Source organism: Leucoraja erinacea, unplaced genomic scaffold, assembly GCF_028641065.1.
Source record: "Leucoraja erinacea ecotype New England unplaced genomic scaffold, Leri_hhj_1 Leri_366S, whole genome shotgun sequence".
NCBI classification, from domain to species: domain Eukaryota; kingdom Metazoa; phylum Chordata; class Chondrichthyes; order Rajiformes; family Rajidae; genus Leucoraja; species Leucoraja erinaceus.
The window spans coordinates 63,327-86,865 of record NW_026576267.1 but is presented as its reverse complement, the minus strand read 5'-3'; the positions used below and the strand labels follow the sequence as shown (position 1 = coordinate 86,865).

The 23,539-nt window shown below is 46.4% G+C and overlaps 3 protein-coding genes across 3 annotated transcripts in view; 2 read left to right on the top strand and 1 right to left on the bottom strand.

Moving 5' to 3' along the window:
* The first annotated feature begins 435 nt into the window (after positions 1-435).
* LOC129693606 (histone H2B-like) lies at positions 436-1,613 on the top strand. Its single transcript, XM_055630400.1, has one exon. The coding sequence runs from the start codon at positions 514-516 to the stop codon at positions 934-936; it is 423 nt and encodes a 140-aa protein (XP_055486375.1). The 5' UTR covers positions 436-513; the 3' UTR covers positions 937-1,613.
* Positions 1,614-10,048: 8,435 nt separating this feature from the next.
* On the bottom strand, positions 10,049-11,037 carry LOC129693608 (late histone H2B.L4-like). Its single transcript, XM_055630401.1, has one exon. It carries the CDS (start codon positions 11,013-11,015, stop codon positions 10,599-10,601), a length of 417 nt encoding a protein of 138 aa, XP_055486376.1. The 5' UTR covers positions 11,016-11,037; the 3' UTR covers positions 10,049-10,598.
* Positions 11,038-17,837: 6,800 nt separating this feature from the next.
* vars1 (valyl-tRNA synthetase 1) overlaps positions 17,838-23,539 on the top strand; it is a 56,909-nt gene continuing 51,207 nt past the window's right edge. The window contains 3 exon segments of the mRNA XM_055630398.1: positions 17,838-17,972; positions 19,098-19,472; positions 23,108-23,251. Of these exon segments, the coding sequence (XP_055486373.1) occupies positions 19,125-19,472; positions 23,108-23,251 (492 nt within the window). The 5' untranslated portion in view covers positions 17,838-17,972; positions 19,098-19,124.

Here is a 23,539-nt window from a genome sequence, read left to right as displayed (position 1 = left end):
ATGTTCTCTTTTTTAACGGCCTCTTTTGCTAATTTGTCCACTTTGTCATTTCCTAGCACACCAATGTGTGCTGGGACCCACAACAAAGTCACGTCACTACCCTTCCTTGTTACTTGGCTTAATAGTAGTAGAATTTCATACACTAGGTCAGGCCGCCTATGGGACGCACCAGACCCAATACTCTGGATAGCAGACAATGAGACGCTACAAATTAATATTTTGCATGGTTGCACCTGTTCTATCCACCGAACTGCCATCAAAATAGCGTAAAGTTCACGCCTCTGTGACTTTGGTCAGCGCCGGGGGTGGGAGTGGATGGGGGAGGGGGATACCGAAGCCATCGACTGCTGCGATTGGTGCATCCGTGCAAGGAGTCAGTCAATAGGAATCGGCGTTCTCTGATCCTTCATTTGCATACCGCTGCCTATATCAGAGAGGCCGCGGGGGGCGGGTGGGGCACTCGTCAGGTGGCTGCCTCCTCTTGCTCTTGGTACCGCGCTTGGAGGCTTCGCGATGCCGACCGTCGTTGCCGCCGCCGCCGCCACTGGTGGTGCCTCGGCGGCGAGCGCCAAAGGCGCCATCTCCAAGAAGGGCTCGAAGAAGACGGCCATGAAGATGAGCCGCAAGGGCGACAAGAAGCACAGGAAGGCCAGGAAGGAGAGCTACAGCGCCTACATCTACAAGGTGCTGAAGCAGGTGCACCCGGACACGGGCATCTCCTCCAAGGCCATGAGCGTCAGCAACTCCTTCGTCAACGACATCTTCGAGCGCATCGCCTCCGAGGCCTCCCGCCTGGTGCACTACACCCGCCGCCAGACCATCTCCTCCCGGGAGATCCAGAGCGCCGTCCGCCTGCTGCTGCCCGGAGAACTGGCCAAACACGCCGTCTCGGAGGGGACGAAAGCGGTCACCAAATACACCAACTCCTCCAAGTAGATCCGTTCTCCCCTCTCCATCAAAAGCTGCGACGAGACCGTCAAACGGCTCTTTTAAGAGCCACTTAAACTTTTTAGACTGGGCTATAATAGATTTGCAGCCGTCAATCGAATTGGATACATGTGATACTTTTATCCATTGGATACATGATACAAATGAAAACCAAAATATTTAACATTGCAAAATGGTGGAGACAGGATTGAATCAAATTCAAATTGCATGAATTTCAATCTAAATTCAAAATCTGTATTTAAAAGGACTATTGTATTATATGATACAAATGAAAACCAAAATATTTAACATTGCAAAATGGTGGAGACGGGATTGAATCAAATTCAAATTGATTGAATTTCAATTTAAATTCAAAATCTGAATGTAAATGGACTATTGAAATAAACCCTACCCAATAAAAAAATATACCCAGATATTTGGAATTTTGTCTTGGTATTGCTTTTGCAACACTTAAAATAAGCCCTACCCAATAAAAAAATATACCCAGAGATTTTGAATGATGTATTGGTATCTTTGGTATTGATTTAGAAGCATCATAATTGTAATAAAATTAAAAAATCTGGGCGGCGCAGTGGCTGAGTTGCTGCCTCACAATAGACAATGGACAATAGACAACAGGTGCAGGAGGAGACCGTTCGGCCCTTCGAGCCAGCACAGCCATTCAATGTGATCATGGCTGATCATCCCCAACCAGTACCCCGTTCCTGCCTTCTCCCCATATCCCCTGGCTCTGCTATCTTTAAGAGCCCTATCTAGCTCTCTCTTGAAAGTATCCAGAGAACCGGCCTCCACCTGAGGCAGAGAATTCCACAGACTCACAACTCTCTGTGAGAAAAAGTGTTTCCTCGTCTCCGATCTAAATGGCTTACTCCTTATTCTTAAACTGTGTGTGGCCCCTGGTTCTGGACTCCCCCAACACCGGGAACATGTTTCCTGCCTCTAGCGTGTCCAAACCCTTAATAATCTTATATGTTTCAATAAGAATCCCTCTCATCCTTCTAAACTCCAGAGTGTACAAGCCCAAGATCAAAGCGCTAGATCCCCGGGTTCGTCCCTGACTACGGATGCTGTCTGTACGGAGTTTGTACGTTCTCCCTGTGACTGCATGGGTTTTCTCCGGGTGCTCTGGTTTCCTCCCACACTTCACAAAGACGTACGTGTTTATAGGTTAATTGGCTTCTGTAACGTGTAAATTAGCCCCCACTGTAGGAAAGTGCTATTTGTGTGGGGTGATCATTGTCAATGTGGACTTGGTGGGCCGAAGGGCCTGTTTCCACGCTGTATCTCCAAAGTCTAAAGTCTAAAGAGTGGATGGGAAAGTGGGATAACACAGAACTAGTGTGAACAGGTGTAGACAAAAATGCTGGAGAAACTCAACGGTTGAGGCAGCCTCTATGGAGCGAAGGAATAGGTGACGTTTTGGGTCGAGACCCTTCTTCAGACTGATGGGGGGGGGGGGGGGGGGGGGGGGGGTGCGGGGGGGCAGCGGGAAGAAGACTTTTGTAAACGGGTAATCGATGATCGACAGGGACACAGTGGTCTAAAAGCCTGTGTTCATGCTGTATCTTTCAATCAATTAGAAAGAAACACTTCGTCTCTCAATGTTTGGTAGAATTAATGCTATAAAAAATGATCTTTCTCCCGCAATTATTGTACCTCTTTCAACCAATCCCGATATATCTTCCTTAAAGTTGATTCCTTTGTCACAAGTTTTATTTGGGATTATAAGAAACATAGAATAAGTAAAAAACATTTATGTAAATCCAAGACGAATGGAGGATTAGCTTTACCAAATTTTTTGTTTTACTTCTGGGCAGTTAATATTAAAAATATGAACTTCTGGTTGGAAGATATGGATCAGCAATCTGACTGGTTAAAGATTGAAAAGGAAGATTGTTTGCCTTTTGAAATTGGCTTGATTCTGTTAGCTCCCACAAAACTGAATTAAAAAAAACCTATAGTGAAAACCCTATAATATATAGTGGTATACGAATTTGGAAACAATTAAAAAATAAATTGGATAATTTATCACTCTTTCTTCCAATTGTAAATAACCCTTCATTTAAACCCTCTGTGTTGGATAAAGGTTTTACACAATGGAAACAATATGGAATTAAAAAGGTGGGACATCTTTATAGGAAAGATGTCTTTCATTTCAGGAGTTACAACAGAATAATGGACTACACTCAAATACCTTTTTCAGATATTTACAACTTAGAGATTATGTTAAATCACATACACAAGATTATAGAACTAGAGAGCTGGAAACTCTTGATGAATGTTTGAATAAACATCCTAATACAGATAAGTTAATCTCATATTTATAATACTCTTTTAGATAGTGAGGTCCCGTCGATGGAATTATATAGACAAGCATTGGAGAATGAATTAGACCAACCTATAATGAAAGATATTTGGGACAAAAGTCTACAACATATACATCAATGTTTCTTAAATGACAGACATTCTTTAATACAATTTAAAGTATTACATAGACTGCATTATTCAAAACAAAATTAAATAGATTTTTTCCACATATCTCCCCTATCTGTGATAAATGTCAATACTCAGTGGCTAATTTAACTCATACTTTTGTAAATTGTATAAAAATCATAAAATTCTGGACGGATATTTTTAGAATAATTTCTGAAGTTGTTAATATCCAATTGGATCCCGATTCAAAACTAATAATATTAGGAATATCAGAACAAAGCCTAAAACTCACAACAAGCCAAAGAAAGTTTATTGACTACAGTATAATAACTGGGGAAAAACTAATATTAAAATTTTGGAAAAATCCAACAACCCCCACAATTAAAATGTGGATTATGGAGATGTCGGAGACCTTACATTTGGACAGAACTAGACTTGTCTTAATTGACAAACCAGAATTATTTGCTAGAATATGGTCTCCATTTATTGACTTTTTGAAAGGGTAAGTTGGACCAGCACGGAAGCCTGACTGAAACTTGAATCCAGGATTAGATGAATAGTTATGTTATATAATCTACGGACCTATCTCCAAAGTTGTATTATTGGTCATTTATTCTATTCATTTTTAATCGTTTTTTATTCTCTTCTTTCTCACTATCTATATAAAAAAATAAACAAATAGAAGCTGGGTTAATATATAATTAATAAATGAGGACCCCTCTTACTTTGATAGCTGGAATCCCATCTATTAACAATATGTAATTGATATATTAAATGTGTTTTGATTATGATACGTACATGCTTCTAATAAAAATATTATTAACAAACAGAAAGACTTCTCAGCGTTTATTCGGCAGAGTGTACAGACTCCAGGAATATAACAGGATGTCCAGAAATACCCTGTAATCTCTGCTCGCTGCTGATATTCTCCCGGGGGGGGGGGGGTCTTGAAGAAAGTTTTGCACTTGGAATTTTTCTGGCAAGATTTCCATCTGGGTTAATTGCCCTCTCATTAAAGGGCCCTGTCCCACTCTACGAGGTAATTCAAGAGTTCCCCCATAGTTTTCCCCTGATTCGAACTCGGAGAATGTCCGTAGCGGGTCCGTAGGAGTTTGTGGATGTCTCGTAGCGGCTCGTACGAGTAAAGAGTAACCATTTTTTCACGAGTGTTTTTGTACTTGTGGACATTTTGCACAGTGTTGAAAAAACGTCACGAGTTTACTGGATTTCCCGAGTACCTACTGTTAGCATTACGAGCCACTACGAGACATCCACAAACTCCCACGGACCGGCCACAGACATTCTCCGAGTTCGAATCAGGGGAAAACTCGGGAGAACTCTTGAATTACCTCGTACAGTGGGACAGGCCCTTAAGACAGTTTGGGTTGAGACTCCTGAACTGACAGACTGTCTCCAGAGATGCTGCCTGTCCCGTTGAGTTTCTCTGGCCATTTATGTCTGTCTTTAGCGTGAATGGGTGATCGATGATCGACATGGTCTCAATGGGCCGAAGGGCCTGTTTCAACGCAGTATCTAAAAAAAAATGTGACATGAAGCATTCATTCTTGCTTACGTTATTTCTTTGTGTTGTTAACTTTAAGCCATCTTCCCGTCTTAATACAGTCCAAATGACAGTTACTCTTGATTAGTAGTGCCATCAAAGGTTAATGGGGAAAGGCAGGAGAATGGGGCTGAAGAGGGAAAGATAGATCAGTCGTGATTGAATGATGTAACAGATTTGCTGGGCTGAATGGCTTAATTCTGCTCCTTTGACTTAAGGGGTACAGGGAAGATTTATGAAGATGTTGCCAGGATTAGAGGATCTGAGCTAGCGGGAGAGATTGAGCAGGCTGGGACTCTTATTCCTTGGAGAGCAGGAGGATGAGGGGTGATCTTATTGAGGTGTACAAAATCATAGATCGGATAGATGCACAGAGTCTCTTGTCCAGAGTTGGGTAGTCGAGGACCAGAGAACATAGGTTCAAGGTGAAGGTAGACACAAAATGCTGGAGTAACTCATTGGAACAGGCAGCATCTCTGGAGAGAGGGAATGGGTGACGTTTCAGGTCGAGACCCTTCTTCAGATTTAAGATGAACAGGAAAAAGATTTAATAGGAAACTGAGGGGTAACATTTTCCACACAAAGGGCGGTGGGTGTATGAAATGAGCTGCCTGAGGAGGTAGTTGAGGCTGGGACTATCCCAACATTTGCAAAACAGTTAAACAGGTACATGCTACAATAGACTATTATTATTATTATCATTGCACTACTGTTCAAGAACAGCTTCTTCCCCACAGCCACCAGGCTACTAAATACGACATCAAACAAGCTCTGAACAACAACAGCCTATTGCACTTTATCTGGTTATTTATTGTGTATATATATGGTCTATGGTATATAGACACACTGATCTTTTATCTCCTGTTCTGTATTATGTTTACATATTGTGTTGTGCTGCAGCAAGCAAGAATTTCATTGTCCTATCTGGGACACATGACGATAAAACTCGTCTATAGTTTGTTTTTTGAGTATGAGCGTATGTGTATGTATATATACATATATGTGTGTACTTGTGCGTATGTGTGTGTGTGTATATATACACACTGAACAGTTGAGTCTGAAGAAGGGTTTCGGCCCGAAACATTGCCTATTTCCTTCGCTCCATAGATGCTGAGTTTCTCCAGCACTTTTGTCCACACAGAACTTTTTTTCTCTCTTTCATCATATTGTTTACAGCGTACTCTGTTTACATATTCCGTCGTGCTGCAGCAAGTAAGAATTTCATCGTTCTATCTGGGGCACACGACATGAAAAAACTCTTGACGGATAGGGTGGGTTTGGAGGGATATGGGCCAAGCGCAGGCAGGTGGGGCTAGTGTGGCTGGGACATGTTGGCAGGTGTCAAGTCAAGTCACTTTTCAGATTCAGATTCAGATTCAGATTCAGATTCAATTTTAATTGTCATTGTCAGTGTACAGTACAGAGACAACGAAATGCATTTAGCATCTCCCTGGAAGAGCGACATAGCAAATGATTTGAATAAATAATAATAAGTGTCCGGGGGGGTTGGTGATTGGCAGTCACCGAGGTACGTTGTTGAGTAGAGTGACAGCCGCCGGGAAGAAGCTGTTCCTCGACCTGCTGGTTCGGCAACGGAGAGACCTGTAGCGCCTCCCAGATGGTAGGAGGGTAAACAGTCCATGGTTGGGGTGAGAGCAGTCCATGGCGATGCTGAGCGCCCTCCGCAGACAACGCTTGCTTTGGACAGACTCAATGGAGGGGAGCGAGGATCCGGTGAGGCATTGGGCAATTTTCACCACCCTCTGCAATGCCTTCCGGTCGGAGACAGAGCAGTTGCCATACCATACTGTGATGCAGTTGGTAAGGATGCTCTCGATGGTGCAGCGGTAGAAGTTCACCAGGATCTGATGAGACAGATGGACCTTCTTCAGTCTCCTCAGGAAGAAGAGACGCTGGTGAGCCTTCTTGATCAGAGTTGAGGTATTGTGGGTCCAAGAGAGGTCATCGGAGATGTTGACTCCCAAGAACCTGAAGCTAGAAACACGTTCCACCTCCGTCCCGTTAATGTGGATGGGGGTGTGCGTGCCGCCTCTGGACTTCCTGAAGTCTACAATGAGCTCCTTGGTCTTCTTGGAGTTAAGGGCCAGGTTGTTGTCAGCGCACCATGCTGCTAAGTGCTGGACCTCCTCCCTGTAGGCCAACTATTTTATTTCTATAGCACATTTAAAAAACAACTTTCGTTGACCAAAGTGCTTTACATTGGTGGAGGTACTAACGTTACACAACAGTGGTTCATAGATTAAGTACATATATAAATACATACATATAGCCCTCCCTCAGAGGACGCCAAGAAAGGCTTGAGAGTAAAGATGAGTTTTAAGTCTCGACTTAAAGGAGTCGATGGAGGGGGCAGTTCTGATGGGAAGAGGGATGCTGTTCCACAGTCTAGGAGCTGCAACCGCAAAGGCACGGTCGCCCCTGAGCTTATGCCCAGACCACGGGATGTTCAGTAGCCCCAAGTCGGCCGATCTGAGGGGCCTGGAGGTGGTGTGGTGGGTGAACAGACTTTTGATGTAGCGTGGGGGCAAGCCCGTTAAGGGCTTTGTAAACATAAAGAAGGATCTTAAAATTTATTCGGAACCGCACAGGGAGCCAGTGGAGAGAGGCCAGGATCGGGGTGATGTGGTCCCTTTTTCGGGTGCCCGTCAGGAGTCTCGCTGCGGCGTTTTGGACCAGTTGCAGGCGGGGGAGGGGGAATTAAACCGTCAAAACCGCGCCAAGATTTGAATTACTTTAAAATGAACTCAAAATTACAATTACAATTTAGTCACGGAGCGTGGCCTTGCATCACCCGGCGCGGCGTTAATGGCCGCGGGACAATTGCCATCGCCCGCCGGGGGCTTTGACTTTGACTCTGACATCGGGAGGGGAATGGGGAGTGCAGGGGAGGGATAAGTCTTTGCTTTCCATCACAGTGAGGAGGAGATGCGCTGTGATGGATGTTTGTGTAAATTGTGTTGTGTCTTGGTTCTTCTTCTTGTGTGTATGACTGCAGAAACAACATTTCGTTTGAACCTCAATGGGGTTCAAATGACAAATAAATTGTATTGTCTAGGCAAGTTGGGCTGAAGCAAAGATACAAGAGGAACTCCTCTGGTATCTTTGGGTTGAAGGGCCTTGTTCTCTCCACACTGTATTATTCTATGACTCTGTGACATTATGGACTCTGGTCATGTGAGGGTCGCTGGGGAGGGGGAGGGGGGGCTTGAAGACGTCATAAAGATCATCTCCGCTCATTGGTGAAAACCGGGCATGGTGTCCTGCTTTCTGATTGGCCGTTGCCCCTGATTTTTGGGGTCCATCTCTAATCCCTCTATGCAAATGAGTTGCCCGGTTTCCGTTATAAATAGTTCACCGTTGGACGTTGGCCGCTTTAAACTTTCAAACACCCGCCCACGGGGGGTGGGGACAAATTAAACTGTCAGAACCGCGCCAAGATTTGAATTACTTTAAAATGAACTAAAAATTACAATTACAATTTAGTTTGTTGTATTTTATTTAAAATGTGGAGAGAACAAGGTCCTTCAACCCAAAGATACCAGAGAAATTCTTCTTGTATCTTTGCTTTAGCCCAACTTGCCTACAGTAAATTGTAATTGTATTATTATTTAATTTGGTTTCTGCAGTCAGACAACAAATAGACAATAGGTGCAGGAGTAGAGGCCATTCGGCCCTTCGAGCCAGCACCGCCATTCAATGTGATCATGGCTGATCATCCCCAATCAGTACCCCGTTCCTGCCTTCTTCCCATATCCCCTGACTCCTCTATCTTTAAGAGCCCTATCTAGTTCTCTCTTGAAAGTATCCAGAGAACCGGCCTCCACCGCCCTGTGAGGCAGAGAATTCCACAGACTCACAACTCTCTGAGAAAAAGTGTTTCCTCATCTCCATTCTAAATGGCTCACCCCTAATTCTTAAACTGTCTGGCCTCTGGTTCTGGACTCCCCCAACATCGGGAACATGTTTCCTGCCTCTAGCGTGTCCAAACCCTTAACAATCTTATATGTTTCAATAAGATCACCTCTCATCCTTTTCTAAACTCCAGAGTATACAAACCCAGCCGTTCCATTCTCTCAGCATATGACAGTCTTGGTTCTTGGTTTCTTGGTCCTCCAAAATATTCCAAATGGAATTTAAACTGGAGGTGGTGAAGGGAGGGCTTAAGCCAGAAAGGGTTATTGGGAAGAAAGAGCTACTTTAAATTTAGTAGCATCTGGTTGGGTAACTATAGTTGGGTGGAGATTATTCCATGCTTTAATTGTGCGGGGGAAGAACGAATTGCTGTACACATCTGTCTTTGTAGCTGGGATCACGAATTGGATCGAATGCCCTCGTCTGCTTCTAATTGGTTTGGGTTCCCGCCATCCCGGGAATTAACTTGGTGAACCTACGCTGCACTACCTCAATAGCAAGAATATCCTTCTTCAAATTAGGTGAACAAAACTGCTGCACTCCCTCAATAGCAAAAATATCCTTCAAATTAGGGGACCATAACTGCTGCACTCCCTCAATGGCAAGAATGTCCTTCCTCAAATTAGGGGACCAAAACTGCACACAACACTCCAGGTGGGGTCTCACTAGGGCTCTGTACAACTGCAGAAGGACCTCTTTGCTCCTATACTCAACTCCTCTTGTTATGAAGGCCAACGGGCCAAAACTGCACACAATACTCCAGGTATGGTCTCATTAGGGCCCTGTACAACTGCAGAAGGACCTCTTTGCTCCTATACTCAACTCCTCTTGTTATGAAGGCCAACAGGCCAAAACTGCATACAATACTCCAGGTGCAGAGAAACAATTAACAAGCCACACAACCAACACAGTTCACACAAACATCCACCACAGTGAATCTCCTCCTCAATGTGATGGAAGGCAAAGTCTCGTCGCTCTCTCACCCTGCTCTCCATTCTTCTCCTGATGTCCCAAGGACATCGTAAATCGAATTTCACTCCACCATAATCGGTGCATGTGATAATCAGTAATGCAAACAAATTGCTGATAATTCAACAGTGAGTGCTTCATTAAAAATCAATGGATACCCGAGTAAGAATGAATTCTGCAGGCAATTTTCTTTGTCCCAGAGTTGTATCAGACGCCAAGTTAGTTTATTGTCATGTTTCCCTGTATAGGACAATGAAATTCTTGCTTTGCTTAAGCACACAGAAAATAGTAGGCATTTACTATAAAACAGATAAATGTGTCCATATACCATGATAGTGTCCATATACCATGATAGAGTCCATATAGCATGATAGTGTCCATATACCATGATAGTGTCCATATACCATGATAGTGTCCATATACCATGAGTGTCCATATACCATGATAAGAGTCCATATACCATGATAGACCTTTGTTCTAATCAGTAATGCAGACAAGTTTAAAACTCAAATTATATTTTATTGCAAAGATCCATAAATTCTGAATTAATACACTGTCTGCTCCGTGTCTTGACACCGGTACAGTTGAGTTTCGTTTCATTAAATCCTATCATCGAGTAACTTTGAAAAATGAAAGACAAGGGGGCTGCTAGTCCTTTGGTTATTGTGATGGTAAATGGCTCTGAAAAGAGCCTTTGGGTCGGAGTTGTGTGGATTGAGAGAGAAGGAGGGGAGAGTACTGGAGTTTCGCGTTGCTATTTGCAGCTGGTGTATTTGCTGACCGCTTTGGTCCCCTCGGACACGGCGTGCTTGGCCAGTTCCCCGGGCAGCAGGAGGCGCACGGCCGTCTGGATCTCCCGGGACGACATGGTCTTCCTCTTGCTGGTGCGGATCAGGTTGGCCGCCTCGGAGGCGATGCGCTCGAAGACGTCGTGCACGAAGGAGTTGATCACACTCATGGCCGACGAGGCGATGCGCACGTTGGGGTGGACCTGCCTCAGCACCTTGTAGATGTAGATGCCGTAGTTGAGCTGGCCGCCCTTGCGCCGCTGCTTCTGCTTCTGCTTCTTCTTCTTCTTCTCGCCCGGCTTGAGGCGCTTCTTGACGGGCGCTTTCTTCGGCCTCCCACACCCCCGGCGCGGCGCTCTGCCCCTGGCTGCCCGCTGCGGCATCGTCCGTGGCCGCCGCCGACTGTGCCCCGGGCGCGCCGGGCCACCCCCTTTCATAGGTGGCCGCATGCAAATGAGGGATAGCACAGCGCCGCCATTCCCATTGGCTCCCGCCCCGGACATTCCGCCGCAGACGATTGGTGGCTCGTGGGCCCCATGCAAATGAGATCCCGCTTCCACGTGGCCGTTGGTCCAAAGACCACTTCATGGACCCAGTAGACAATGGACAATAGATTATAGACTATAGACTACAGACTATTAATAGACTATAGACTATAGACTATAGACTATAGACTATAGACTATAGACTACAGACTATAGACTACAGACTATAGACTATAGACAATAGACTACAGACTATAGACTACAGACTACAGTTAATAGATTATAGACTATAGACTACAGACTATAGACTATAGACTATAGATTATAGACTATAGACTACAGACTATAGACTGCAGACTACAGACTATAGACAATAGACTACAGACTATAGACAATAGACTACAGACTATAGACTACAGTTAATAGACTATAGACTATAGACTATAGACTACAGTTAATAGATTATAGACAATAGACTCCAGACTATAGACTATAGACAATAGACTAGACTACAGACAATAGACTATAGACAATAGACTATAGACTACAGACAATAGGCTATAGACAATAGACTACAGTCAATAGACTATAGACTACAGACTATAGACTATAGACTATAGACTACAGACTATATACAATAGACTACAGACAATAGACTATAGACTATAGACTATAGACTACAGACTATAGATAATAGACAATAGACTATAGACTACAGTCAATAGACTATAGACTACAGACTATAGACTATAGACTATAGACTACAGACTATATACAATAGACTACAGACAATAGACTATAGACTATAGACTATAGACTACATATAGACTATAGACAATAGACTATAGACTATAGACAATAGATAATAGACTATAGACTATAGACTACAGACTACAGACAATAGACAATAGACAATAGTTTCAGGAGGTGACTCCGGATTGTCAAAGCCAAAGATCCTGTAGCAGAGCAAGATAGACCACTCCTTCTAAATGCAATGGGCTGACGTGTAGTACGCAACGGAGCGGAACGTGGGCCTTTTTTTCATCCATTTCAATAACCCGACCCGACTCGCAGTGTAATCAATGTTGCAGGGGAACAGTTTGTGTTAATAAATTAAAATTCTGAAAATGAGGAGAAGATTATTACCAAATTACTTTTATTTTTATGAGGATGTTTCCGTAACCAGCTTCCGTCTCCGCACTAGTAGCCTATGGGATCTTTGGTGGGGAGACGGAAGCCTGTTACGGAAATGGGGCCGAAAATGACCCATGAAACTGCCCATGCCCGTACTACGTTTTTTTCGTCGAGTGGACTATCTTCCTCGCTATCAGATCTTTGGATAAAGCTGCCATAGCCAGACATAAAAACATTTTTTACTCTACTCAACAGCCAAAAATCTGTAGCCTCACTTTGATCTGGCATTTTGTTGGTTCACATGCTTGATCAATGGTGTTTTATCATTAATGTTTTATTATTATTAATGTTTAGTGTTTTCCGATTCATTCGTAACTGTCACTGTATGTCATGTTGTTACTTGCGGGCGGAGCACATAGAAACATAGAAACATAGAAATTAGGTGCAGGAGTAGGCCATTCGGCCCTTCGAGCCTGCACCGCCATTCAATATGATCAGGGCTAATCATCCAACTCAGTATCCTGTTCCTGCCTTCTCTCCATACCCCCTGTTCCCTTTAGCCACAAGGGCCACATCTAACTCCCTCTTAAATATAGCCAATGAACTGGCCTCAACTACCTTCTGCGGCAGAGAATTCCAGAGATTCACCACTCTCTGCGCGAAAAAAGTTTTCCTCATCTCGGTCCTAAAAGATTTCCCCCTTATCCTTAAACTGTGACCCCTTGTTCTGGAGAATTCCTTGTATGTGAATACTTGGCCAATAAACTTACTTACTTACTTACTTACTTACTTACTTACTTACTTACTTACTTATTCGGCCCTTCGAGCCAGCACCGCCATTCAATATGATCATGGAGGATCATCCACAATCAGTACCCCGTTCCTGCCTTCTCAAAGGTTCAAAAGGTTCAACGGTTCAAAGGTTCATTTATTGTCACATACATCAATTGGGGTAGTGAAATTTGAGTTGCCATTGCAGCACATTAATAAGAATACAACATAACATTATCAAGGAATTTAACATTAAACATACCCCCCATATCCACTGATTCCTCGACCTTTAAAGTATCCATCGAACCGGCCTCCACTGCCATCTGAGGCAGAAGATTCCACACTCACAACTCTGTGTGAAAAAATTGTTTCCTCGTCTCCATTCAAAACGGCTCACCCCTTATTCTTAAACTGTGTGGCCCCCCGGTTCTGGACTCCCCCCAATGTCAGGAACATGTTTCCTGCCTCTGGTGTGTCCAAACCCTTAATAATCTTGGAGGGTGAGTCAGCATCTATGGATCTATGCTCCATAGATGCTGCCGTACCCGCTGAGTTTCTCCAGCAATTTTGTCTACCTTCGATTTTCCAGCATCTGCGGTTCCTTCTTGAACACCCTTAATAATCTTACATGGTTCAATAAGATGCCCTCTCTCATCCTTCTAAATTCCAGAGTGTACAAGCCTGTGGGCCGTAGGTTGTCGACCCCGTCATATAGTGATTACAGTGATTACACTATCAGGCACCTTCTCACCTCATATGTCCCAGTTACACCAGCCCCACCTCCCCACCTTTGCTCCATATCCCTCCAAACCTACCCTGTTTAACTGTTCCGCAAACGTAGGGATTGACCCAGCCTCAACTATCTCTTCTGGCAGCTCGTTCCAGACACCCACAACCCTTTGTGTGGAAAATGTTACCCCTCAGTTTCCTATTCAATCTTTTCCCGTTCACCTTAAATCTGAAGAAGGGTCTTGACCCGAAACGTCACCCATCCCTTCTCTCCAGAGATGCTGCCTGTCCTGCTGAGTTAGAGCTCAATGCTCTTAAGATAGTGGAATTGATTGTAGACTTTAGGAGAGCTCACCCCACTCACCATCAACAACACCACAGTCACATCTGTGGAGTCTTTTAAGTTCCTGGGAACCATCATCTCCAAGGACCTTAAGTGGGGGGCTACCATCGACTCTGTGGAGTACCGCATGAAGTACATCCTCTGTTGTGCCTATTTGACTGTGAATAGGCACAACAGAGGATGTACTTCATGCGGCAGCTGAGGAAGCACAATCTGCCACAGGCAATGATGGTCCAATTTTACACGGCCATCGTAGAATCTATTCTCACCTTCTCCATCATGGTCTGGTTTGGCTCAGCCACCAAGCACGACACCTGGAGTCTGCAGCGAATCGTCCGATCATCAGAGAAGGTTATTGGCTGCAACCTTCCCTCCATTGATGAACTGTACACTGCAAGGGCCAGGAAGCGAGCGGGCAAGATCATCTCTGACCCCTCTCACCCTGGCCACAAACTCTTTGACTCACTTCCCTCTGGAAGGCGATTCCGGACTGTCAAAGCCGCCACAGCCAGACATAAAAACAGTTTTTATCCACGAGTAGTGGCTCTACTCAACAGCCAAAAATCTGTAGCCTCCCTTTGATCTGGTATTTTGTTGGTTCACATGCTTGATCAATGGTGTTTTATCATTAATGTCTTATTATTATTATTAATGTTTAGTGTTTTCTGAGTCATTCGTAACTGTCACTGTATGTCATGTTGTTACTTGTGGGCGGAGCACCAAGGCTAATTCCTTGTATGTGAATACTTGGCCAATAAACTTACTTACTTACTTAAATATAGTACATTCTGACGACGTTTTTCTTGCCTTTTGCTGCTTCCATTGTGTTATTATTTATCTGATATGTTGGAGCTCCACTTGGGCAGTGCGCCTGAAATTTCAGTGTACGTATTTACAGTGGAATTACAGTGTATTATTATATATTATAGTTATTATTATTATTATTATTATTATTATTATTATTATTAATATTCATATTCATATTAAGGCTGGAGACTGTGGAGGGAAGACTGTGGGGTCATCAGGTCTGTATCTCGCATGGCAATGGCCATTCACAAAGGTCAGAGTCCAATGGGAGGTGCAAGGTTCCTGAGATCTGGCCATTCAATAGCCGAGGCAAAGGAGAGCTCACCATAAACCACAGGGAGAAATGAAGGGGAGTCAAGGGTGAGGACTGGTCGTCCAAGATCAGACTGTAGGTAGAAATCAGAGAAGGGAAAACAAAGTGAAAACCCTGCACAAGTTGGGGATCCGTGAAGGATGGGGGTCAGACTAAAATGAAGACAGGTCTTGGCGGGAATCAGAATGTATATAACTGGCGCCAAATAGTCAATCAATAGACAATGGACAACCTTCAAAGGTTAGGTTATTTTTATTGGTCACATACACCTAGGTGTAGTGAAATGTTTCTTGCCAATGCAGCACATAAAGAAAGAATACAGACACAACAATAATAAAGAAATTTAAAACATAAAAACATCCCCCCACAATGGTTCCCATTATGAGGGAAGGCACAAAGTCCAGTCCCCATCCCATGTTCACCCACAGTCGGGCCTATTGAGACCTCCGCAGTCGCCTCCACGGAGGCCCGAGTTTCCAGGCCGTTCTCACCGGGTGATGGTGCTCCGGCGTTGGGAGAATCCTCTCAGCGGCTTGGGACATCTGGAACGGCCGCTTCCTTACCGGAGACCGCGGCTTCCGAAGCTGACAGGCCGCACTGGATGGAGCTCCACCACTGGTGATCTCGGCTCCAGGCCCTACTGGTCGGCCGCGAGGACGGGTCGAAAAGCTGCCTCTCCGACCAGGTAGGGACCCTGAAAAATAGTCCCCCCCCCACCACATAAAAAAGACTAGAGCTCCAAAAACAAAACACTAAAACTCACTAAAAATAAATTAAAAGAGTGAAAAACGAACAGCTGCAGGCTGGGCAGCCATACCACACAGGACGGCGCCCCCTATAGTCATCTGTTGCATCCGCTGCTCTAGGTGTCAGCTGCTCTTAATCGGTGAGACCAAGCGCAGGCTCGGCGATCGCTTCACCCAATACCTCCGCGGTTCGCAATAACCAACCCGATTTCACGGTGGTTCAGCACTTCAACTTCCCCTCCCATTCCCAATCCGACCTTTCTGTCCTGGGCCTCCTCCATGGCCAGAGTGAGGCCCACCGCAAATTGGAGGAACAGCTTGGGTAGTTCCGGGTACGTTTGACAACTCAGCGGGTGAGGCAACATCTATGGAGCAAAGGAATTGGCGATGTTTCCGGTCGAGACCCTTCTTCAGACTGATGTGGGGGGGGTGGGGTGGGAAGAAGAAAGGAAGAGGCGGAGACGGTGGGCTGTGGGAGAGCTGGGAAGGGGAGGGGATGCAGAGAGAACGCAGGGACTACCTGAAATTGGAGAAGTCAATGTTCATTCCGCTGGGACCCAAGCGAAATATGAGGTGCTGCTCCTCGAATTTGCGCTGGGCCTCACTCTGGCCATGGAGGAGGCCCAGGACAGAAAGGTCAGATTGGAAAAGGGAGGGGGAGTTGAAGTGCTGAGCCACTGGGAGACCGGGCAGGTTAAGGCGGACTGAGTGGAAGTGTTCAGCAAAACGATCGCCGAGCCTGCGCTTGGTCTCACCAATGTAGAGCAGCCGACACCTGGAACAGCGGATGCAATAGATGAAGTTGGAGAAGGTGCAGGTGAACCTCTGCCGCACCTGGAACGACTGCTTGGGTCCTTGAATGGAGTTGAGGGGGGAGGTAAAGCGACAAGTGTAGCATTTACTGCGATTGCAGGGGAAAGTACTAGAGGAGGGGGTGGTTTGGGTGGGAAGGTACGAATTGACCAGGGAGTTACAGAGGGAGTGGTCTCTGCGGAAAGCAGAAAGTGGAGGAGATGGGAAGATGTGGCCAGTGGTGGGATCCCGTTGGAGGTGGCGGAAATTCCTTATTTCTTTTTCTTCTCCAGATTTGCTGCCTGACTCGGCCTAATTACTCCAGCACTTTTTGTTGTTGTAACCCAGCATCTGCAGTTCCTTGTTTCAACACGCGAATGTGTTGTATGACTCTTCAACTTCAAGGAGATGCGATTCCAAAATAAGGGTTAGTCAACCGCATTTGATGTAAACACACGATGTAAACACGTCTCATGTCGAAGAGGATTCTCCTAAACTGCTACAGGTGTACAGTAGAGACCATTCTGACTGGTTGCATCAGCAACTTGAACGTCCAGGAGCTAAAAAGACTACAAAAAGTGGTGTCCTCTGCCCAATCCATCACCGGCTTTGACCACCCCATCGAAGAGATCTATCGTAGTCGCTGCCTCAAAAAGGCAGCCAAATCATCAAGGACCCACACCATCCTGGCCACACACTCATCTCACCACTGCCATCAGGAAGAAGGTAGAGGAGCCTGAAAACAGTAACGTCCAGGTTCAGGAACAGCTGCTTCCCCACATTCATCAGGCCATTAAAAACCGACAACGAATAAGCTCTGAGCTCTGAACTGCCAAAGACTATATTATTATTTGTTATTTTCATTATGTTTGTTATTTATTTAACTTTTTTTTTCCCCCGTTATGTACAATGTTTACATATTCACATACTCTTTTGTGTTGCAGCAAGTAAGAATTTAATTGTACCGTCCGGGACATATGACAATAAAACACTCTTGACTCTTTCATTTTCCATTTACTGTAACTGGGTGAGTCTTGACCAGAATCTCTGGTCCTGACATCTAGTTTACTGCTGCGAACGTACCAAGTCTTCCAGCCACTAGGTGTCAGTGATTGCAACGGAAAAAAATCTCGCTGCCCTTATTTTTATGTGTCTTTTCCAGTGCCTGGAGGGGACTAGACAGGAAGCGACGTATTTTTCGCAGCAGTAACTTGCAGAAGGTTTGTACATCTTGCCCCCCTTAACTTGAGATAAATAGAAGTATAAGACAATGGTGTAAAGGCGTTTGGAGTTCCTTGCTGCTGGCGGGTAATTCGGGGGAGGTGGCGGTGACCGGGTTGAGGTTGGAGGGTCCTAGTTAGACTTGTTCCACGCGGTTGACAGTCAGTGTGGACGGCGTAGCCGGTGAGAAGTGGGGGAGACAGAGAGGGAGAGGGATAGAGAGAGCTGGTGACCAAGGGTTAGACGAGGAGGAGGGCTGTAACATGGAACGTTTGGTCAGGCCGCGTTCCATTCCGAACACCGAGGCCATGTCGCCGCGTTCCATTGGAACCCCGGGAGGACAATGTATACACGTTCCATTCCGAACACCGAGACAATGTATCGGCGTTCCATTTCCGAACACCGAGACGGTGTCGCGGCGCCCCATGTCCCAGCCCCATCCCCGCCGCCGTCTCGCCCACAACCACCGCCCCAGCGATCAACCTGTAGCACTTCCGCGGGCCGGGGCGACATGAGCAGCTGATGCAATCGGCTGTCAGGCTGCATGCAGCCACCGGTTAACCCGCCTTGTCACCTGCGATAAACCCAGCGACTTTGCAGGTCCCTCCCCTCTCTCCTCTCATTTAATCTGGCACCGTATTGAGGAGGCTTCGTTTGCTTTTTCTGATCTTCCAAGTTTTGTTTTGGAAACTTCAGCTTTTCCCCTGAAAGTGTGTTGCTTTGAATTGGAGTGGTGCAGTGATGTGAGAATATCCCTCTCCTCGACACTCCTCACCCCCGCACATTGCCCCCCCCCCCCATTCCTCCCCTCTCCCCACATTGCTTCCTCCCCCCCCCATTCCTCTCCTCTCCCCCCATTCCTCTCCTCTCCCCCATTCCTCTCCTCTCCCCCCATTCCTCTCCTCTCCCCCCTCCTCCCCCTCGCAACATTACATAAAATACGTTACATATAAAAAACATCATAAAATACAGATGTACATAAAGTATTCATTAATTCATTCTCTTTCTTTCCCACCCCTTCCGTACCTCTGTCACTATCTCCCTCCCTCCACCTCACCTCTCCCCTCCCTCCCTCCACCTCTCCCCTCCCTCCTTCCCTCCCTCCTCTCTCCCCACCGTTGCAGCCGGAGGCAGGACCCTTCTCACGAACGATGGCACTGCCCGCACTCTACCTCTCCCCCCACCCGCACAGCGCCCACAACGCCCAGGTGCTGGTGGCCCTGGAGTACGGCGGACAGAGGGCGAGGTTGGTGGACACGAGGAGGGGGGCGTCTGCGGGCGACGTGGCCGGGCTGCCGGCGATAGAGGCAGAGTCTGGAGGGCATGTGTGGGGCGGCGCGGCGGTATCTCACCTCCTGGCCCCGGCGGAGATGAGGGGCTCCTGCGGCGAGGAGGCTGCCCTGGTGCGGCAGTGGACGAGCTACGCCGACATCGAGCTGCTGCCGATCGCCTGCGCCTCGACCTTCCCCGCCATCGGCCTCTTGAAGCACAACAAACAGGTAGGAGAACTTTGTCTGGCTTGGCCTGTCCCACTTACACCAGGTAATTCACGAGTTTCCCCCTTGATTCAAACTCGCAGAATGTTCGTAACTAGTCCGTAGGAGATCGTAGGACTTTGTAGATATATCGTAGAGGCCCGTTATGCCAGCCGTAGGTGCTCATGGCATCAGATAAGTCGGGTCGTTTTTTTCTGCCCGATAAAAAAATGTCCACGAGTTAAAAAATGGTTGGGACGAAAGAAATTACAACTTTTTACTCGTAAGGAGGGCATCGAAATAGACAATAGACAGTAAGTGCAGGAGTAGGCCATTCAGCACCGCCATTCAATGTGATCATGGCTGATCATCCCCAATCAGTACCCCATTCCTGCCTTCTCCACATATCCCCTGACTCCGCTATCTTTAAGAGCCCTATCTAGCTCTCTCTTGAAAGCATCCAGAGAACCGGCCTCCACCGCCCTCTGAGGTAGAGAATTCCACAGACCATCAGGTAAGTCAGGACGTTTACGCAGCCTGATAAAAAATGTCCACGAGTAACAAAATAGCCCCGAGTACCTACGACTGGCACAACGAGCCACTGCGATATATCCACGGACACCTACGGACTCGGGAGAATTCGTGAATAACTCGGGAAAGTAGGACTGGCCCTTAAGGAGGGCATTGAAATAGTCGTGGGAATTCGTAGACATATTCATAGGAGTTCGTGAACACAGTCGTAGGAATTCATAGATTATTACGATCTTGATTTTTTTTTTTAGCTCCTTTAAACTCGGCAATGGTTTTGAATTAAGTTGTGAAAGTGGGACAACCAGCATCTCTGGAGAGGACATCTTTGGACAGACACGGTGGCGCAGCGGTAGAGTTTCTGCCTTACAGCGAATGCAGCGCCGGACACCCGGGTTCAATCCCGACTATGGGTGTGTTGTCAATAGACAATAGGTGCAGGAGTAGGCCATTCGGCCCTTCGAGCCAGCACCGCCATTCAATATAATCATGGCTGATCATCCCCAACCAGTACCCCATTCCTGCCTTCTCCCCATATCCCCTGACTCCGCTATCTTTAAGAGCCCCATCTAGCTCTCTCTTGAAAGTATCCAGAGAACCGGCCTCCACCGCCCTCTGAGGCAGAGAATTCCACAGACCCTCAACTCCCTGTGAGAAAAAGTGTTTCCTCGTCACCATTCTAAATGGCTTACCCCTTATTCTTAAACTGTGTGGCCCCTGGTTCTGGACTCCCACAACATCGGGAACATGTTTCCTGCCTCTAGCGTGTCCAAACGCTTAATAATATTACATGTTTCAATAAGATTCCCTCTCATCCTCCTAAACTCCAGAGTGTACAAGCCCAGCCGCTCCATTCTCTCAGCATATGACAGTCCCGCCATCCCGGGAATTAACCTGGTGAATCTACACTGCGCTCCCTCAATAGCAAGAATGTCCTTCCTCAAATTAAAACTGCACACAATACTCCTGGTGTGGTCTCACTAGGGCCCTGTGCCACTGCAGAAGGACCTCTGTGCAGAATGTGTACATTCTCCCCGTGACCTGCGTGGGTTTTCTCCGAGATCTTCGGTTTCCTCCCACACTCCAAAGACGTACAGGTTTGTAGGTTAATTGTCTTGGTGTAAATGTAAACATTGTCCAGTATAAAATTGTCCATTGCTGAGTGAAGCTCCACGAAGAGTTTTTCTGCGTTCGACATCCAGACCTAGATCCAGGATGACATTCCAAGTCCAGACCCTTCTTCAGACCCGAAACGTCACCCATTCCTTCTCTCCAGAGATGCTGCCTGTCCCGCTGAGTTACTCCAGCACTTTGTGTCCATCTTCAGTTTAAACCAGCACCTGCAATTCCTTACCACACAAATGTTGGTTGAGTTTGGTATCGAGCTACAGCGTGGATACAGGCCCTTCGGTCCATCGAATCCACACTGACCGGCAACCCCCTCTATCGGGAGAGGTTGAGTAGGCTGGGTCTCTATTCCATGGAGCGCAGGAGGATGAGGTGGGATCTTATTGAGGTGTACAAAATCATAAGAGGAAAACATCGGGAAGACGCACAGAGTCTCTTGCCCAGAGTAGGGGAATCGAGGACCAGAGGACATAGGTTGAAGGTGAAGGGAAAAAGATCTAATAGGAATTTGAGGGGTAACTTTTCAACACAGGTGGGTGTATGGAACAAGCTGCCAGAAGAGGTAGTTGAGGCTGGGACTATCCCAACGTTTAAAGAAACAGTTGGACAGGTACATGGATAGGACAGGTTTGGAGAGATACGGACCAAACGCAGGCAAGTGGGACCAGTGTGCGCAAGTTGGGCCGAAGGGCCTGTTTTCACGCTGTATCACTCTATGGCTTTAAATTGTGGAACATCCTGGAGAAAACATAGAAACATAGAAAATAGGTGCAGGAGGAGGCCATTCGGCAACTTCGAGCCAGCACCGCCATTCATTGTGATCATGGCTGATCAGCCCCAATCAGTAACCCGTGCCTGCCTTCTCCCCATATCCCTTGATTCCACTAACCCCTAGAGCTCCATCTAACTCTCTCGTAAATCCATCCAGTGACTTGGCCTCCATTGCCCTCTGTGGCAGGGAATTCTATAAATTCACAACTCTGGGTGAAATTTTTTTTTCTCACCTCAGTCTGAAATGGCCTCCCTTTTATTCTAAGACTGTGTGGCTCCTGGAACATTATCTGTTTATTTATGTGTGTACATATATGGTCTATGGTGTATATATACCATCTCGTCTACTCATCTCCTCACTACCTTCAGGTAGAAGGTACAGGAACCTGAAGACTGCAACAACCAGGTTCAGGAATAGCTACTTCCCCACAGCCATCAGGCTATTAAACTTGGCTCAGACAAATCTCTGAATTTTAATAACCCATTTTCTTTTATTTGCACTTTATCAGTTTATTTATTCATGTGTGTATATATTTATATAATGGTAGGTACACAAAAAAGCTGGAGAAACTCAGCGGGTGCAGCAGCGTCTATGGAGCGAAGGAAATAGGCAACGTTTCGGGCCGAAACCCTTCTTCAGACTGATCGGGGGCGGGGACAAGAAAGGAAAAAGGAGGAGGAGCCCAAAGGCTGGGGGATGGGAGGAGACAGCAGGGGGACTGAGGAAGGGGAGGAGACAGCAAGGACTAACAAAATTGGGAGAATTCGATGTTCATGCCCCCAGGATGCAGACTCCCCAAACGGAATATGAGGTGCTGTTCCTCCAATTTCCGGTGTTGCTCGCTGTGGCCATGGAGGAGACCCAGGACAGAGAGGTCGGAGACGGAGTGGGAGGGGGAGTTGAAGTGCTGAGCCACCGGGAGGTCAGCTTGGTTAATGCGGACCGAGCGGAGGTGTTCGGCGAAACGATCGCCCAACCTCCGCTTGGTCTCACCGATATAGATCTGCTGACATCTAGAGCAGCGGATGCAATAGATGAGGTCAGCTTGGTTATTTGGTTATAATGGTATATGGACACACTGATCTGTTCTGTAGTCAATGCCTACTATGTTCTGTTGTGCTGAAGCAAAGCAAGAATTTCATTGTCCTATCTGGGACACATGACAATAAACTCACTTGACTCATGACTTGACTCTTGTTGGTTTAGTGTGTCTGCTCTTCCCCCCCCCCAGGCTGTGGACCGGGCACAGGTGGAGCTGCGGAAGACGCTGAGGTTCCTCGATGATCACCTCAGGTTGAGAACGTACCTGGTGGGGGAGAAGATCACCTTGGCGGACGTTGCCGTGAGCTGTGCCCTGCTGCTCCCATACCAACACGTAAGTCGGCAGTGGCGGTTGGCCCGAGGTTACTGCGGGACGTTCTTGCTATTGAGGGAGTGCAGCGTAGGTTTTACAAGGTTAATTCCCGGGATGGCAGGACTGTCATATGCTGAGAGAATGGAGCGGCTGGGCTTGTACACTCTGGAGTTTAGAAGGATGAGAGGGGATCTCATTGAAACATATAAGATTATTAAGGGTTTGGACACGCTGGAGGCAGGAAACATGTTCCCGATGTTGGGAACCAGTGCAGCAAGGAAAGCGAATATCATGTTGGCCTTCATAACA

Coding starts and splice junctions, on each gene's coding strand:
- LOC129693606 (XM_055630400.1), top strand. CDS start 514: ATGCCGACCGTCGTTGCCGCCGCCGCCGCCACTGGTGGTGCCTCGGCG.
- LOC129693608 (XM_055630401.1), bottom strand. CDS start 11,015: ATGCCGCAGCGGGCAGCCAGGGGCAGAGCGCCGCGCCGGGGGTGTGGG.